The 16,158-nt window shown below is 56.9% G+C and overlaps 1 protein-coding gene across 1 annotated transcript in view; it reads right to left on the reverse strand.

The window, feature by feature from the left end:
• IKZF4 (IKAROS family zinc finger 4) overlaps positions 1-16,158 on the reverse strand; it is a 32,750-nt gene continuing 16,592 nt past the window's right edge. The window contains exons 3-8 of the mRNA XM_067314121.1: positions 15,230-15,334; positions 9,567-9,827; positions 8,965-9,132; positions 2,523-2,672; positions 1,322-1,453; positions 1-1,004 (exon numbers count right to left, since the gene is read on the reverse strand). Coding sequence (XP_067170222.1) covers positions 280-1,004; positions 1,322-1,453; positions 2,523-2,672; positions 8,965-9,132; positions 9,567-9,827; positions 15,230-15,334 — 1,541 coding nt within the window. The 3' untranslated portion in view covers positions 1-279. The remainder of the gene's footprint in view (positions 1,005-1,321; positions 1,454-2,522; positions 2,673-8,964; positions 9,133-9,566; positions 9,828-15,229; positions 15,335-16,158) is intronic.

Genomic DNA, 16,158 nt, shown 5'->3' on the forward strand with positions numbered 1-16,158 from the left:
GAGGTGAGAGAGGGGGAGAAAGCACAAAAAAGTCTGTTAATATTTAAATAACTCCATTTATAAAAAGGCAAATTGTTAAGAGCTCCCCCTCGTCGGGGTTGGTTTTTTTTTTAGTTATTGATATTTTTTTTTTAAATATTTTTGTAGCCAAAGTCAGTGCAAAGGAGTATAAAAGAAAAACCAACAGTTCCATGCCCTAAGGGTGGAGGGGCTGAGCTAGAGACAGAGGAAGAGACGAGGGCAGGTTGGGGGGGGGGGACAGGGGGAGGAAGGGGGGGTTTAGCCGACTTTATGCTCGCCCCGCACTATGTGGGAGGAGAACTCGTACCGATCCTGGCTGTGGTAGCCACAGATGTTGCATTCAAAAGGGTCTCTGAAGCCGTGGCAGCCCATGTGGATGGTGAACATGACGTGGTCCAGGAAAAGGATGCGGCAGTGCTCGCACTTGAAGGCCCTGATCTGCTCGCCGTCCTCGTTGACCACGCGCAGGGCTTCTTTGGCTGAGCTGGGCGTGGAGCGGGCGGCCGGGGGGCCCTCCTGCAGCTTGGGGTCCTCTTTGGCGTAGGCTGGGCTCTGGCGGCTGCTGGCGCAGTTCGCCGCCGGCAGCTGCGAGGTCCGCTCTTCGTGGTTGCTCTCCGTGTCCGTGGAGTCCTGGCAGCCGTTGCTGGGCGATACGCCCTGCTCCCGGCCCCGGTACACCACCTGCACCCCATCCGGAACGTCCTCGTGCCCTTCGGCGGCTTCGCGGCTCCCCGGGATCTCCAGCCGGCCCGGCAGCGGCTGGATTTGGGTGTAGACGGAGCTGATCACGGGGGTGACTTCGGAGATGCAGTTTGTGGGGGGGAGCCGGAGGGGGCGGAGGTGCTCCCCTCCCATCAGTGACAAGGAGCTGCCGTAAGAGGGGTCAAGGGGGTGGTGGGCCGAGACCATCTCCACGTCCTTCTCGAAGCCGGAGTTCACGTCGAAGGGGAGGTCCGAGAGGGTGAATCGCATCTGCTTCTCCCCTGCAAGGGAGGGAGACCGGCATCAGGACAAGCAGCACCGGCGCGCGCTGCTCAGAGGCCCGGTTTTAGCGACCCGCCGGGTCCTTTTCCCTCCCGGCGCTGCGTGCGAGACCTGCCCCACGCCGGCCCGGGGAAGCCCTCCCGCGCGGGGATCGTGGGGTGAAAGGCGCTATGCAAACACCGGTGGCATTCCTAAGTGCAGAGTCTCACTCCTGGGGGGTCCTGGGCAGGCGCTCAAGCCCCGCTCCAGTGACCAGGGGCTCCTCCTCACCCTCCTCTCTCCTGTCTGCCCGGGAAGCAAGGGGGCAGCCCCTTACCCACGAATTTCTGAGGTGTCGATCGCTTCCGTTTGGTGAGGCTGTTCGCCAGCCGGTCAATAAACGTCGGCCGATCGGATGAGGGGTGAAGCAGAGAGTCCGGCACTATCTCCAGGTCTCGCATCTCGTCACCTGGCAAGACAAGGGAAACCCGTTCAGCCAGCAACCGAGGCACAGGCGCTCTGCGACCCAGGCCGGAGACTCCAGGCCAGCGCTCAAGGCACGTTGCTCCTGCCCTCTTCTAGCTGGGGCAGCCGGGACAGACCTGCAGAAAGGCTCCCAGGCTCCCTGGTCCAGGTCTAGAGGTGAATCGATCGTAGGGAAGCGCCAGCGGCCGCTCACCTCCCTTCTCTGTCAAGCTGGGCCCATTCCTGCCACTTTGGGGAAGAGGAACCGGCTTCGATGGTTTGAAGCACCCTCACTTTTATTGCTGGCTCTCAACCCCAGCCCGGAGAGACCTGCCCCATGTTGCTGCTGGTGAGGGCAACTCTGCCGCCCCTCTGCCCAGGAGGTTACAGATCATCTGGTTAAAGTGTCCGTACAGCCTTTAACTGACTGACCTCACCGTAAATACCAGTGACTGTAGGAGGATCAGGTCTTGCTCCAAAAGGGTGAGGAGCCAGAAACACCTAGGGTTTGGTTCTTTGCCAACGTAGCGAACACAGGAGGTCTATCTCCAGGCTCCGAGGAGGGAAGAGAATGTACTTCCAAGTCACCCCTTGTCTGTTTGCAGGCACCTGCCTGCAAGGTTAAATCCCCTAAATCACAGTGGCATAATTGTGTTGCGCTATTTACGGAAAACACACCCAGTAGGTCTTGTACTAGGATTATAGGACAAGGATGTGTTTCAACGCAAGGCGCTTTGAAAAGCGGCACGGAGAAGAGCGAACGAGGTAACACTTTGCACTTCCACAGGTTTGCGGCATTAACCAAACACACACGCATAGCACCTTTCATCCCAGGATCACCGGGGCACGGGAGAGCTTCGGGGCTCACGCTCGCTGCCTGGGGCATCACCCCTCTTTTCTGACGGCAAGGATGTGCCCAAAGCTCAACCCTGTCAGTCGGCGGCAGGGCTGGAAAGCGAAACCACGTCTCGGTTTCCTACCCCGTCGTTACCCCTCATGTCGTCCCAGAGGCAGGAGGACGTGGGGACCCCCCGCGCCCCGCGACTCACCCGCCGGTCGCCCGCGGCACTGACCTTGCTGGCTGGCCAGCGATTGCGGTTCAGTGTTCAGACTCTGCAGGTAGTTGTGGCACCGCTCCTTGTGCTCCTCCAGCGTGCTCTGCTGCTTGTAGCTCCGGCCGCAGTAGTTGCACTTGTAGGGCTTGCCGACTGTGGGGGAGGAGACTGCAAAACATGAAAACAAGATCCTGGCCATAAGAACAGACATATTGCAATGAAGCCGCTGCAGCCACCTGCAGCCCTCGCGAAAGAGCCTGGGAAAGGGCTGGAAACGAGGAGTCAATGAGAGAGAAAAGCAGCAGGGCCCAGCTGGTGCCGGCAAGGCAGCAGGCGCTGAAACAGGGAGCGCTGCAGCAGGGCAGCGACCCTTGCTGCCGGCCCGCCGGCGCGTCTCAGCACCTAGAGGTGCCGCAGAGAAAGGACCTTCTCGCAAGCACCGAATCCTGTGTGTTTTGGTACCTCAGCAGAAAGTGCTCTGTAAAGGCTATCCGGAGCACGGTGAACCGGCTGCAACTGTCTCCAGAGCGGAGAACAAGACCCCAAACTTGCGATTTTCAGCTTTTAACTCAGCCGTTCTCTGATCGCCGTATGCCCAAACAGGGGTACTGAACACCCCGGCAGCTCGCGCCTGCCAGCTCCCGTCTGCCTCCCCAACTGCTGTTCCCTGCCAGAGAGCAGCCAGAAAAGGGCTGGATGCCCCCAGATTTTAAAAGATGGAAGGCTTTGAAAATAAATCATAATCTGGCTGAACGTCTATTACCAAACACCTCTGACCCGGCTTTTACCCGTGCTCTGCCGCTCTCAGGGCATCAGTTCCTAGCAGCTGCCCATCTGCACGTCCCGCGCTCCCCTGCCAAGGCGGCAGGTCCGCAGCCCCAGGCAGCCCCGGTGGCAGGGGAGATATTTAAGGAGGGAGGTTGGAGCATGCTGGAAATTCCCCCAACTTTTTAAACATTGCTAAGCATTTCTCAGCCCTCCATTCGCCGCAAAGCCTTCGGTGGTTTGGCCGGCACTTGGCTGCTGCGCGGAGCTCACCCCCTCCCCAAGACTCGCGATAAGACCGTCGCCAGACATGGTTTTGCTCTCATCTCTCCCAGTTTTCTCACTTCTGGCTGAAAATCACAGAAGTCGCCCAAGGTCGGCGCGCAGCCCCGCTGGATGGCGGCTGCCAGACGCGCAGCCACCGCGCGCCGCGGAGCCCGGCGCTGCTCCCCAGGGCGGGCTGCACACTCAATTTCATTATCTGCGCGTTTTAACCGACAGACTACTTAAAGCGAAAAATCATGACACCTCCCGAGGGGAGATGGTATCTCGAAAACCCCGCGCGGTTTCCATCCTGACGAGGTGGCTGTCTGCGCAGGAGAGGGGGAAACGCAAACGCTGACATGGGGGTTTTGCTCCAATCGCCCTGCTGTTGCTCATCGAGCACACTGCAGCACCGGACAAGCCGACATCCGGTACGGGAAAAGGGCACGACAGTCCCCAGCCCTCTAAATAACCGAGGGGGTACAAGGGACACGAGCAGCAAGGGCCGGTCCCATCGCACTGGATCCCTCCTGGATGAGGCCAGGGAGGAGGGAAGATGCTAATGGGGAAGAGATGCAAGCGTGGGGGGTCGAGTGGATTCTCTGGGCCGTTTCGGTGCTTTTTGGGCACTTGGGCAGGATGGAGAGGAGAGCGGCCCTGCAGCCTGGAGCTCACTAGGGAGGGACATCCCGAAACACGTGGGGCACCAAACCACGCGGCCATGGGGAGCCACGTCTGTCCCCTCCGACGCCGCGCCATGGGGCAGGGAGGCCGGTTTTCGCTTGTAGCGGAGCAACGGCCCGATAACGGCCGATTTTGCTCGAAGCCGGAGCGCTTCGCCCTCTGCGTCGGAAGTGCAGATGCTGGAACACGTTAGTCAGCGCGAAAGCTGCTCGCGCCGCATTCGCCCGTCTCGGGGAGGAGCGTGCTCTTTGCCGAGACCGCCGCGCTCAAGACTTGCCTGGACCAGACTTTTTCTGTTCCTGTCAGATTTAAAGGGTTGTTTTTGTCGCTTGTGGTTTAACCTTTAACTGCTTTTCAAAAATATGTTTTCAGGTTGTAGGTGAATTATCATTTCGCCCCCGACTCAGAGGCTTGGATTCACGCGAAATGTTTTGCTCTGGCCCTGGAAAGCTGGGCCAGCGTCTCCCGACGTGAGGCCTCGCCGGCAGGACTCGCAGGAGCCCGAGAGCCTCCGCGAGCCTCCAACCCTGCCGAAAGGGCAGTGCTGGGGGGGCCGGGGAAGAAAACAGTCTAAGTGCAAAGCAACACGTTCAGAATTGAAGTCTGGGGTAGGACGAGGACAGAAGAGAACTTGCAATTCGCAACCGCCAGAGCCCTGCCGCAGCCCCGGCACGACGCTCTCCGCCGGGCACGCAGCAGGGACCCCGGCGTTCACCGAGCGAAAGCAGGCCGAAACGCACTGTGCTGCCACCCATCCTTGCCTGGACGGGACACGCTGAAAGACGGAGCTAAGACAGGACCAGGCACAGTGCCACGTGCCAAAATCCCGAGCCTGTCTAATCCCAGCGCTTGTCTCCACATCACAGGTCAGCACTGGGGTGAGCAAAACGCCTAGTTCGCCCCAAATTGTTCTTCCAACTCCTTCCAGCTGCTGTGACCAGTAATTTTCTCCTGGACCAAGTCTCCCTCATCTCCAGGCAAAAGACAGCCGCATGGCAGATCCAAGGTGGAAAGGACCAAATCCGACCCGAACACGACTGCAGGAGCCTTCACTGGCCACCACCGCAGGAGCCAAAACCGGCAATGGGCAACAAGGTAGCTCGGGGTAGAAATCAGTTCTGAGGAGCAGATGCTCATCCGAGGAGCGGATGAGAAGCGCGAGTTATTGTCACAAAGCAGCTGACTTTGGTGTATTCCAGCCTCGAGGGAGGCGAGGATACCACTAGCCTCCAAGTAGGAACACAAAAACGTGCGTTAGGGATTTATTCCTCAAACGTAGGAATTTAGATGCCTTGGCTCCCAATTCCACTATATCTCATTAATCTCTATCGTTTGCTCAGCTTTTAAGCTAACAGTTCCTTAAATGGCTCAGTTTTGTTACTCCTAAACACGAAAAGTGACCCAAAACTCTGCATTCATTTGTGCTTCATGAAACTCTCCGGACGGCCACGCTGGGACCTGGCTTTTCTCTCCACGCCAGAGCTAGGAAGCTCCGTGGTCAACGTCCTGAAGTTCCTGCCTCCTTGGAGGGAATTTGCCCCCAGGATCCCGGCTCTGGGCTCGGCGACCGTCCGACTGCGCTGGAGCCGCTCTCCGGGGACGCGTGGCCCGAGCCGCCCCCACGGCCCGCGCGCCCGGGCAGCGAAGGTCCGATTTGCAGAGCCAAGGCTGCAGCACCGCTCTGCCCATCGCAGCGATGTCCCGGCGCGGCTGCTTCCTCCTGGCCCAGTCCCCGCGGAAAGCAGTTTCCTTTGACAGGCTACAACAAACAGAAACGCTCCCTCCGCGCACAGGCTCCAGGTTCATTTATTTCCCGGGCTGGGAAGCGGCGAGGCCCAGAAGGGACAGCGGTCCCCGGGGCCGGGCACCTCATCTCCACGTCCCGCGCGGGGGCTGCAGCTTCTCATCTATTTCAGAGCAACGCAGCCTGTTTGATCTGGATTTTAATACCTCACTTTTTTTGGACAGCACATCTTCCAAGATGAAAGCCTCCGTGTCCCTCATGGGGACGGCATGAAACACACATGCCTCTAGTTAAGGGAGAGGGAGGGAAAGCTGAGCCCAGCTGCCTTCCACCAGGCAGGGCAACCGTGAGACTTTCGCCTCTGAAATCCACATTAAACGACGGTTTTCTTAGTAATTAGCTCCCATAAAGATTAATTTTTGTTTGATATGTTGCAAGGACTTGTCCCATTTCTGCGCCTCTTGACTTAAGCACTCAAGGAGACCCTTGCTGTGCCGGGCGGCGCAGCTCCCTGCCGGAGAGCCGACGCGGAGGCTCGGAGTGCGGACGGGCCGGGTGGCTGCAGCCGGAGCCGGGGCACGACCCTGGGATTGGAAGCCACAGGCTCGCTGAGGATTTCGTTCGCTTTTCCTTTAAAAATGTGCTGGGGGCTGGCAGGGGAAGGCACCCTCCAAGGGGCGATCGTCCATGCGCGGAGCAGGGGCTACAGCCAAGCCAGAAGGAACATTAGCGCCGCGTGTAATTAAGGGCCTTTGCTCAGGAGGAGATGTGACTAAGGAGCCTGGAGACGAGCTGGAATCTGCGGGCTCCGGACAGGGCCAGGTCCTCACGAGAAGCCCTCTGGGCACATTAATTAGGAGGGAGCCCCCGAGCACGAGGCAAGCCCCACGGCCGGGGTCACGCTGGCCTCAGGATGCCCTGTCCCAGCCCTGGAGGAGACTGCGGGGAGTTAAACGGAGCAGAGCCGAGAACGGAGATCTTCCTAGCGGGACTCTCCGCTCCGGACACAGCAGGTTTTTTGGAAGGACGAGGACCCCTCCGGAGAGCCACCCTGCAGAGCGGGCCAGGCTGACAACGGGGGGCCGCTCTCAGGCCGGGTCAGACAGCGGCGCTGGGTCGATGAAAGGGGCGACGCTGGGCTCCCATCCGCTGCCAAAAATCCCGCGCTCGCGAGCTCCCAGCGGACGGGTGCCGCGGCCCTCGGAGCAGCGGCCTCGGAAACTCCTCCCCGAGCCGATGCAGCGCTGCCCCAAGATGGAGCGCGGCTCGGAGCCGGCTCGCCGTCACCCTGAACAATCGGGAGAAGCGGGGGGCGGAGGGGGAGGAAGACGGATGATGCTGACGGCTCCAGACCGCGGGACTCCTCGGCGGAGCTGACGGCCTCGCGGCCCGGCCGATCCGGTCGCAGCAGCCGCGGCGCGGCGCTTCGCTTCGCGCGGAGCCGTCGCTGGAGCCTGCCGCTCCTCGGCCTCCGCGCGGGGCAGGAGGAGGCGCACGCACACGCTGCTCTCGCTAGAGTTAATGACACGAGGGTTCTTGCCTCCGACCGCTGGCTTCTTTCTTCTTCTTTTTTTTTTTTTTTTCCTCTCTCAGAGATAAGGGAAAAATCTGGGGAACGGCTTTCTTTGGCAGCTCTCGCCATTAACTGGCAAAGTCCTCAGCCACTAACCTCACTTCCTTCCCCGGGGAGAAACGGACTGTTTTCTGATCACCTTAGTATCAAAAATGCCACCGGCTGCCAAATCCGGCCGGGCTAGAGAGCCAGACAGCCAAGAGGCCAGGGAAGTTTTGCACCGAGCAGCACCTTGCTGCCTTTGCAGCGGGGACGTCCAGAGACGAAACGCAACCAAAGCGAAAGCTCCCGCAAGCCCCCCGAACCTCCTCGCACCACAGCGGGACCCGCAAAACCCAGAGGAAAAGACGCAGGCCAGTTTGCAGGCTCGATACCCGGCTCTAGGAGCCAGATTAAACTGCGCAGGTTTCCCTGCTGCGGCTCCCAGGAAGCCTCGGGGGGTTAATGACAAACTCCCAGACGAAACAGGGAAGTGGGAAGATTCGGCCACAGCCGGACGGGAGCTTCATGCCCGGCCCTCTGGCTGGGAAGGGCACAGGGCAGAAACTCGGAGATGGTCAGGACTCTCAGCCTGGGCTGCGAGGGGGAAGCTGGGTTTCCGAGCGGCCGAGCGAGGGCTCCCGGGCAAGGCTGTGATCTGAACAGTCTCTTCAGAGGACAGGTTTTCTTCCTTAAAGGAAGCGCACCAGACTCATTTCCACGAGGCACTCGAAAGGTTAGAGAGGAGAGAGTCACAGGTGTTCAAAACCATCTGCGTGAACTTTAAAAGCCCCAGCAGCACCGCAGAAACACCCTGGTAGGCAAATCAAGGGAAAATGATCACAGAGCAGGGGGCCGGCTGGCGTCTTTCCCTCCCACCCATGGCCTCAGCCAGCTGTTACATCACGGAACCGGAGGGTGAAAACCACATCTCAAATGTCATATTTGAAAAGGACAATGTCAAAACAACACACAAACAAAACCCCTCCGCGTTCATTTTCATTGGAGCGGGGCACACCCAAGGGTGGGACCTATCTTGCCTCAATAAAATCTATTAAACATTTATCTTTAATGAAGAGATGCAATAACCTTGAGAAACTACAGAAACACAGTGGCACAAAGCCCAGCAGACACCGCTCCAGCCAGTGCAGTTCCCAGACCATCGGCAAGACACCGATACGACCTCCCGCACGCGCACGTTCTGCCCTTGGTAGATCCGCTCAGCACCGCGACAGAGGTGCAGCGAGCACAGCAAACCCGGAGCCGACGGGAGAACAAGCCCAGCAGCTGTCAGCTGCGTGATCAAGGCTGGTGCTTTGGGAAGCTGGGCTCAACTCCCTGGTTTCGTCCCATCTCCGCATGTTCCCCCCTGCCTCCTCCTCCTCCTCCCTCCAAGTCTCCTGGTCTGCAGACGGCAGGGCTGTTCTCGCCGGCAGGCCAGAGCTACCCACCTGAGTGCGTTCGCAGGTGGCCAGTGAGCGCGTCCCTCCTGCGGCAGGCGTAGTTGCAGAAGGGACATTTGAACGGCTTCTCGCCGGAGTGCAATTTGATGTGGCGCAGGAGGTTTCCCTTCTGGGTGAAGGAGGCGCCGCACTGGTTGCAATGGAAAGGCCTTTCTCCTGCAACAGAAGCAGCGTGTCAAACGCCAGCTTAAATGCGTTCTCCAAGTCTGCTCTCAGATCAGCAGCCCGGGAGAGCAGCAGCATTCACGGGTTCAGAGGCTCGGAGAGCTCTAGGTAACCACCAAACACGGTGCTCCGAACGTGACCTCCATCTTGGGGAGTTATAAACCTGCTGCCTACTGGAAGATGGGACAGTAAGGACAGGTCAGCCACCCACTTTCTGGTACTTTTCCTCACAAACTTCCAGCAGCCATCAGCAGATCTCGGACCCGCCGCCAGCACTCCGCCGTCCTGAGCGCAGCGCCCGTGCACACCCAGCCAAAACACGCTTGCAACCTCGCTTCGGAAAATCACTTCCCTCAGTCCACTCGAGCCCATCCCGTCCCTGCAAGACGGCCAACAGTGACGGCCGCCTCCGGCTGCCTACTCACCAGTGTGGCTGCGTTTGTGCACCATGAGCACGTTGGGGCCGATGCACACCATCCCGCAGATGTCGCATTTCAGCTTGCCGTTAGGTAGCCGAATGCCCCCGGGGGAGTGCGGCTCCTGCCCCGTCCCATCACAGTAGCCCAGGGGCTCCGAGAGCGAGTCCTCCACGATCACGCTGTCTTCCTTCTCGAGCATCCGGTCATCCTGTGACAGCAGCCGGCTGGCTTCCTCATCGCTGTACATCTCCACTTTGATAGAGTTTGCTGCAAGGAAGCAGAAAGGATAAAAATAGTGAATGGAGAAAAAAAAAAAATCTTAAGTTAAAGAAGTTTGGAGCACAGTTTGGGAAAGACTTACTCCCCAAAGAAATACTGCTGATGCATTAAGTGATCTGTTTGCGATAAATGTGCATCTTCTTAATTTCTTGACTACTTAAGAACAGACATCGAACACAGATCACAAGAGATTACAGGCTGGATGGCTTGTTTGTGCACCCCAAAGATTACTGCTTTGGATTCTGCCTTGTAAGGCGACCAGCTGAAGAAAGAACATTTTGTTCCCTGGATTCAAAGACAGAGGGAAAAAAAAACCCACTCATGCGTTGAAAGGACTTTAGAGGAAGCAGAAGACACCAAATTTTGACTCTCCGAATCAGTGGAGACTCAAAATCAATTGGCACAAAGCGCCTAATATGAGTCTTTTTAGATAGAGTCAGTAAATCTCAGCTCACTAGAGAAAATACTGCTTCGCTGCAAGTTTTCATCTATGCTAGAAGACCTGGGATCCATCAACTATTTAAACACATAGACAAGAAAAAAAAAGGATGGTGCTGCCTGAAAATAACCACTCCTGCTCCAGGCACGCTGATTACTGCCTCGCTGGGCAGCCTGCGGCCGGCCCGGCAGGACCCAGGCTCCCTGCAGGGAGCTCTTTGCCTCATCCAGTTCCCTCGCACACATAAAAGGTTGCAATAGTTACGTGGCAGCCGAGTGAGACTGCAAGACTCGCGGCAACTGCCTGGAAACGCACGCGCGCAGGAAGGAAACGAGCGTGCAGACACCTGCGGGGCAGCGTTTGGGAACCCCGGACGCCAAGAAAGCTTGCGCGATAAACTAAGGGAACAGAGGTGAGCGACGCCAGCCAGCGGGGAAGGTCCTCGAGCAATGGGCTCTCCGGAGCCGCAGCCATGCAGCGCTTCTGAGCCAGGCACCAGCAGGACGCTGATGCCAAGAGAAAGCAGGAGACCCAGAGAAACCGTGCTAAAAAGGCACGTGAAAACCGCCACGAGACGCCACGCTCAACGCCTTTTTCTCCGCAGGCGTCTCTGACGCGGAATGCGCGCGAGGGGCTGGGGCGGCGGGCGCTGCGCGCGCGACGAGACCCCCCGGCTTTCCAGCCCCCTCCCCGCTTGCTACCTTTCTCTCCTTTCGCAGCATCACGAGTGGAAGCTGGAGAGGCGGACGGATGCGCCAGCCGTGACCTACATTCCTCGCTATTCTAATGATCTGTGGAATGCCACAAATCAAACAGGCCCTAAGACGACACGGCAACCGGACAGCGATCGCTCTGCTTGTGCCGTCGAGAGCAAGTCGCGGCTTTACGGGGACTGGGAGAAGGAAGGAGAGCACAACCTCTGCCTCTCCTCTCCTCCTCCCTCCACCTAGCTCCGGAGGAACTCGTCTATCCAGATGCTTCGCACTTCCTCCCTAGGATGGCTTGGCCAAGCTGCGGAGCGGTTATCCCACCTCGTAATGCCAGCTGTACCCTCTGCTCGAGAGAGAACTGCCACTGGGACATCCTCAGCCTCGGCGGAAAGCTGCTTGTTTGGAGAGCGAGTCTTTAAATGATCACATTGGAAAGTTTCCTCCTGCTTTAACCAATCGTCAGCAGCCAAGAACCAGAGGGAATCCCCTCGGGAGACTCCCCAGCGCACTTCGGCCAGGGAGAGCCGCTTCGCAGCGGATCACATCCGCTACCTGTTCCTACGGCGCTGGCCCTGGCAGGCTGCAGGAGGCTGGCGGAGGAGGAAAATCGAATCCGGGTCACCCACATGGCAGTTCGCTGCGCCCACAGACTTAAACAAAATATTTACAGAATCCCTTTAAATATCAGATTCTTATTTCTTCCATTTAAAGCAGGAGGCTCTTCCCAATCCCTTAAGAGGAGAACTGTGGGGGCTGGAGGAAACTGAACTTTATATACACAAAGGAGACTTGCTGCTGCCTGGAGGGTAGGAGATTACAGAGTCCAAGCTGCCTTGTGGAGACAGGCGTGAGAACTAAGCAGACTGAACACAACCACACAGAAATCCCAGAAGCTTCCAGATCTGATGTTGACTCGACCCCTGGGGCTTGTTCAGCTCGTCTCTTTGTGAAAGGGAGCGAATTCTTACCCGCTCTTCAGGGGACATGGGAGGTTCGCTTCATGTTTGTGACACTCTGAAGATAGAAGCGCATCAGCCGCAGAGACCGAAGAAAACCTTGGTAACATCCTGGATACCATACGATCAAGGGGATTTGACCTTTAAAGCCTAAGGGCTTTCTGAACAAACCATAACACAAGTTTAACGTACAGCTGAAGCTGGGATGATCCTTTCCGGTGGGCGAGCAGGAAGGCTGCGGGCTGATTACTGGCCAAGGAGGGTGCACGAACACCAGAGAGCGGAGATGGTGGCAGGAGGAGACGCTTCAGTCCTGGGGCAGTTGCACCTCCTGCTTCCACCAGGAAAGGCGGACATGCAACCCCGGAGAAGAAAGCCAAGCCACACACTCCGAGAGGAAAAGATCTCTTTTACGCTGCCTTTAACGTGACAGGCAGGAGGGCTCTGGCTCTTCCTCAAAGGCTAGGTACAGCTTTGCTTCGCAAGCGGAGATTAAAAAGCACGAGAGTGATTCATCCGAGCTTGGGTCAAGTTTATTGCAGGGTGAAGAACCCAGGAATACTGGCTCTCGCTCCCCTCCTTCCCTTCCTGGATTCCTATAGCAGACAACGTTGCATTCCCAAAGAGACTCTCAGCAACGTGAACTATGCATACACCCAGGCTTTGGCAATCGGAGGCACTTTCAGACCGTCTGCTGAGCCACCGGCCAAAGCCACTGCTGGCTGCAGACCGGAGGAGACTCTGCAGTTGAAACATTCCTGGGGGAAAAGCAGAACTTTATTTATCTGTTGGTGCCACCGCACTCCACTGGGAACATCTAGGAGACCCAGCGCAAACGGATGCTTCTGTGCACAAACACGAAGTGAAAAGCTCCTCTCTCGGTGGCAGGAGCTGCCTGGACGAGTTGACGTTTGCTGCACTTTGATTTTCTTTTTTTCCATTCCCCTGGGGACTTGTTTTTTTTCCTGGGCATAGAAGGGAGGCCAACTATTGTTCTGTAATTCTCCTTTCAGAACCAATGCAGAGTCCGGTCTCACTGGAGAGAAGTCTCTGCTGGCAGAACAGGTTATATAATATTCTTGCTCCTCTGGGGCACGATGCTTGCTGGCTGAACCAGCTGTGAAGTCAAGCCAGATCAGAGGCAATACCATCACTAGCATCCTGCTGTTAAAGGGGAAGAGATTTTTATTGTCCCTTCAGTCAGTCCACGTGCTCAATTCCTTTTGCTTATGATCAAGTGAAAAAGCCGTGTTATGTCTCAGAACTGTTCTTTGCAAAAATCTAAGATTTCATTTCTTTGCAGAGCTTCTAAGCACTTTTATAGGGCAAATATAAAATAAACAGCAAGCAATAAAAGGAAAAATGGGAACAAAGCTAATACATAATATTACCCCTTCTGAAAACGTAATTTTGGGGGTTTATTTTATCCTGGTTCACAAAAAGCAACCTTCAAATGCCAGGACCTAACCAGAGGTGTCCCAATGAGCTAACTGCTGAAAGCACACATGGATAAATTATCGGGGAGTTTCTTTGCTATGGAAAAGCAATAGCAATTATATGCTAAAAGGTGGGAGAGAGGGAGGATCAGAGCAATACCAATCTTTTAGATATTCACTGAGTCAGTCTGGTAGAGATGGCCCAAGTGTCAGCTCTTTACAGAGAGTGCAATTCAAAGCAGGACTTGCCAACTATCTTACCTCAGCACTACTTCTTTTCATGTGTCGATGCCGTTTAGCAATATATAGGACCCAGGAAATCTTGACTGCTGCCCCAAGACGACTGCAATGTAAATAGCATCTCTACAGCTTACGTCTACATCAGCCTTGCTAAACTCATCCAGGGTCACGGCACTTTTCAGTGCACAAGTGAAACGCTGCATTTCTCGTCAGTCACCGCAGGGAATAATGGGACTGGACTGCACGTCACGACTAGTAACAAACTGTGACAACTCTGAAATCAGACTTGCCCATTTTACTGCTGTGGGTTCTTAAGTATAACCTAAAAAGCAGTTTCATTCACTTAAAAAAAACCCCAAAAAACAGAAAGAGAGAATTCAGTCAAGAGGCAGGGAAGGAGCTAGGAAGTTTCATGTTATGCACAAACTCGTGGACAGGAGAACAAAATGGCATAATGTGGCTGTGGACAAGTTAAGGCTGGGAGCTGGTGTTTTCCAGTCACCCTGTGGCAGTAGCGAAAGTGAAAATGGAGCTCAGCATCTCCACGAGCAGTGTCACGCACGACCGAGGTGCTCTGGGACGGCTGTCTGGGGCCATCTTCATCTTACATCACTTCCAAGGCTGAAAAGAGGGGACAGAGATGCAGAAGCAATGCAGCTTCTTCCTTCTGTCCCGTGAAGGGTCACCAGTCTGGCCCTGGCTCTCCCCGCACCGCTGGCATGCAACAGCTCCTGCGTCCTCCCCGCTCTGCACGCTGCTCTTCTGCTTGGACAGCGCTCGACACCCTGGACTCCCAGGCTCTGTGCGATCTGCTCTGCAAGCTGGGATGCGAAAGACAGCTCGTAGGCTCCAGGCATCCACCAGCTGTAATACTGTCCCGAGGGCAGAGCTACTCGTGTCCAGAGTCATGTTCTCTCGCAGAGATCTTGTTTCAGGTGGACACCGGTAGCTCTTTCAAGCGCTTGCTTTGCGGTGGGATGGCTAGACACATCCCCAGGTGGGAGGCAGAAATACTCTCGGTGCATTTCAACACGCGCAAGAACTCCCAGAATCTACCACCGCTCCAGAAATAAACTCCCGAGAGACTCATTCATGGAGAGGCGAAGGGCTGCTGCCCCGTGAAGTGCTGCGCGTGCCGCAGACTCCAGCCTGTCCCAGCTGCTAGGGAGAGAGGATGTGCAGAGGCTTTTCAGTTTCCCATGGAGCCATCTAGACCGGTACAATAAATAACTTATTCCAAAGCAACCAACAGCTTTGCTGCCCCTTCGGAGCTGCGATCATTAACAGTCTGCAACACGCAGCTGCTTGAAATTCACAACTGCACAGGGAAGAAAGGCCACGAGCCCCCGGCACTGCCACAGCCGACCCCAGAACTCCTGCCTCCGCGGCAGCCAGGCGTCCAGGGCCCAGGATAAGTAACCTGGCAGCTGCTCTGCTCGGAGACCAAAGCAGGGATTTTATCTTCTTCGGTTGGGAACAAAGAGGCAGATTTAGAAAGAAATCTGTCACAGTGGGAAGTCAAAATTTATGTCACGCCTGAGAGCGCGCAGGGTTTGGGGACAAAAGAGGCAGATCCAGGCACTGCTTTCAGGTAAGGCAGCGTACTCACCGCTGAGCGAGCGGCTCGGGGAGGAGTGCTGGCTGTTGGGTGTGCTCACCGTGGGTCCCACGATCGCTGAGCTGAACTCCTTCTCCAGAGAGGAATCCCCACTACCTGCGGAAACCAGGAGGGAAACACCAGCGAGTTAGGCCTGAGGCACGGCTGCCGCTGGCTGGCATTGGCTTCCCTCAGCCAGGTCCTCTGCCCAGCAGATCCCCCTCCTCTTCTTTGGAAAGGGGCTGCTGACGAACCCCGACAGGGCCATTCCCTACGTGGGGGTCAGACCGGCGCCAGACTCATTCTGGAACAGTTTTCCAACTGCTACTGCCTCAAAAGCAACAGCCGTGAGCCAACAACATGCCGACGGTAGCACCAGGCTTTGCTTTCCCGACTGCCTTGAAGAGGCATCTGCAGTAGGGGAGGGAGGACTGCGAGCCGTGCCGAGGGCTCCGTGGGAGCTCGCCCGGCCCGGAGCCGTGCCAGCGGGCGAGGAGCTGGACCACGCTCCCCGTGCACCCGCATCCCCTGCTGAACCACCCCACGCCTCGCGCTCTGCCCAGCGAACGGGCTCGTCTCTGGGCTCCCGTTCCTGACGGTCCACATTGAGCACTGCAGACTGGTGCTCCCGGGGCGTGCGGCAATTCCCAAGCGGATACTTGTTTCCCTGGGAAACTGAACCCGAGGACAGGCATTTGCAGTCCCCGGACACAGGGCCTTCCCCACTCGCAGCAGAAGCCAATTTTGGCGGTACAGATGCCTACCCAAGGGTAAGACCAGATCATCGCATCGTCTGCGCAGCAGGCTAGGCTCGTTTCCTCGCCCTCCCAGGACCAACAGCGGCCGCCAGGTTTCTGTTCTGGCGAGACCCGCCGACTGCCCGAGCGCAGAGAAGCCCTGGGTGAGCCGCACCGGCCCCCGGCGCGCAGAGCTGCCGGGCA

The sequence above is a fragment of the Apteryx mantelli genome, chromosome 33, assembly GCF_036417845.1.
Source record: "Apteryx mantelli isolate bAptMan1 chromosome 33, bAptMan1.hap1, whole genome shotgun sequence".
In the NCBI taxonomy this organism is placed as follows: domain Eukaryota; kingdom Metazoa; phylum Chordata; class Aves; order Apterygiformes; family Apterygidae; genus Apteryx; species Apteryx mantelli.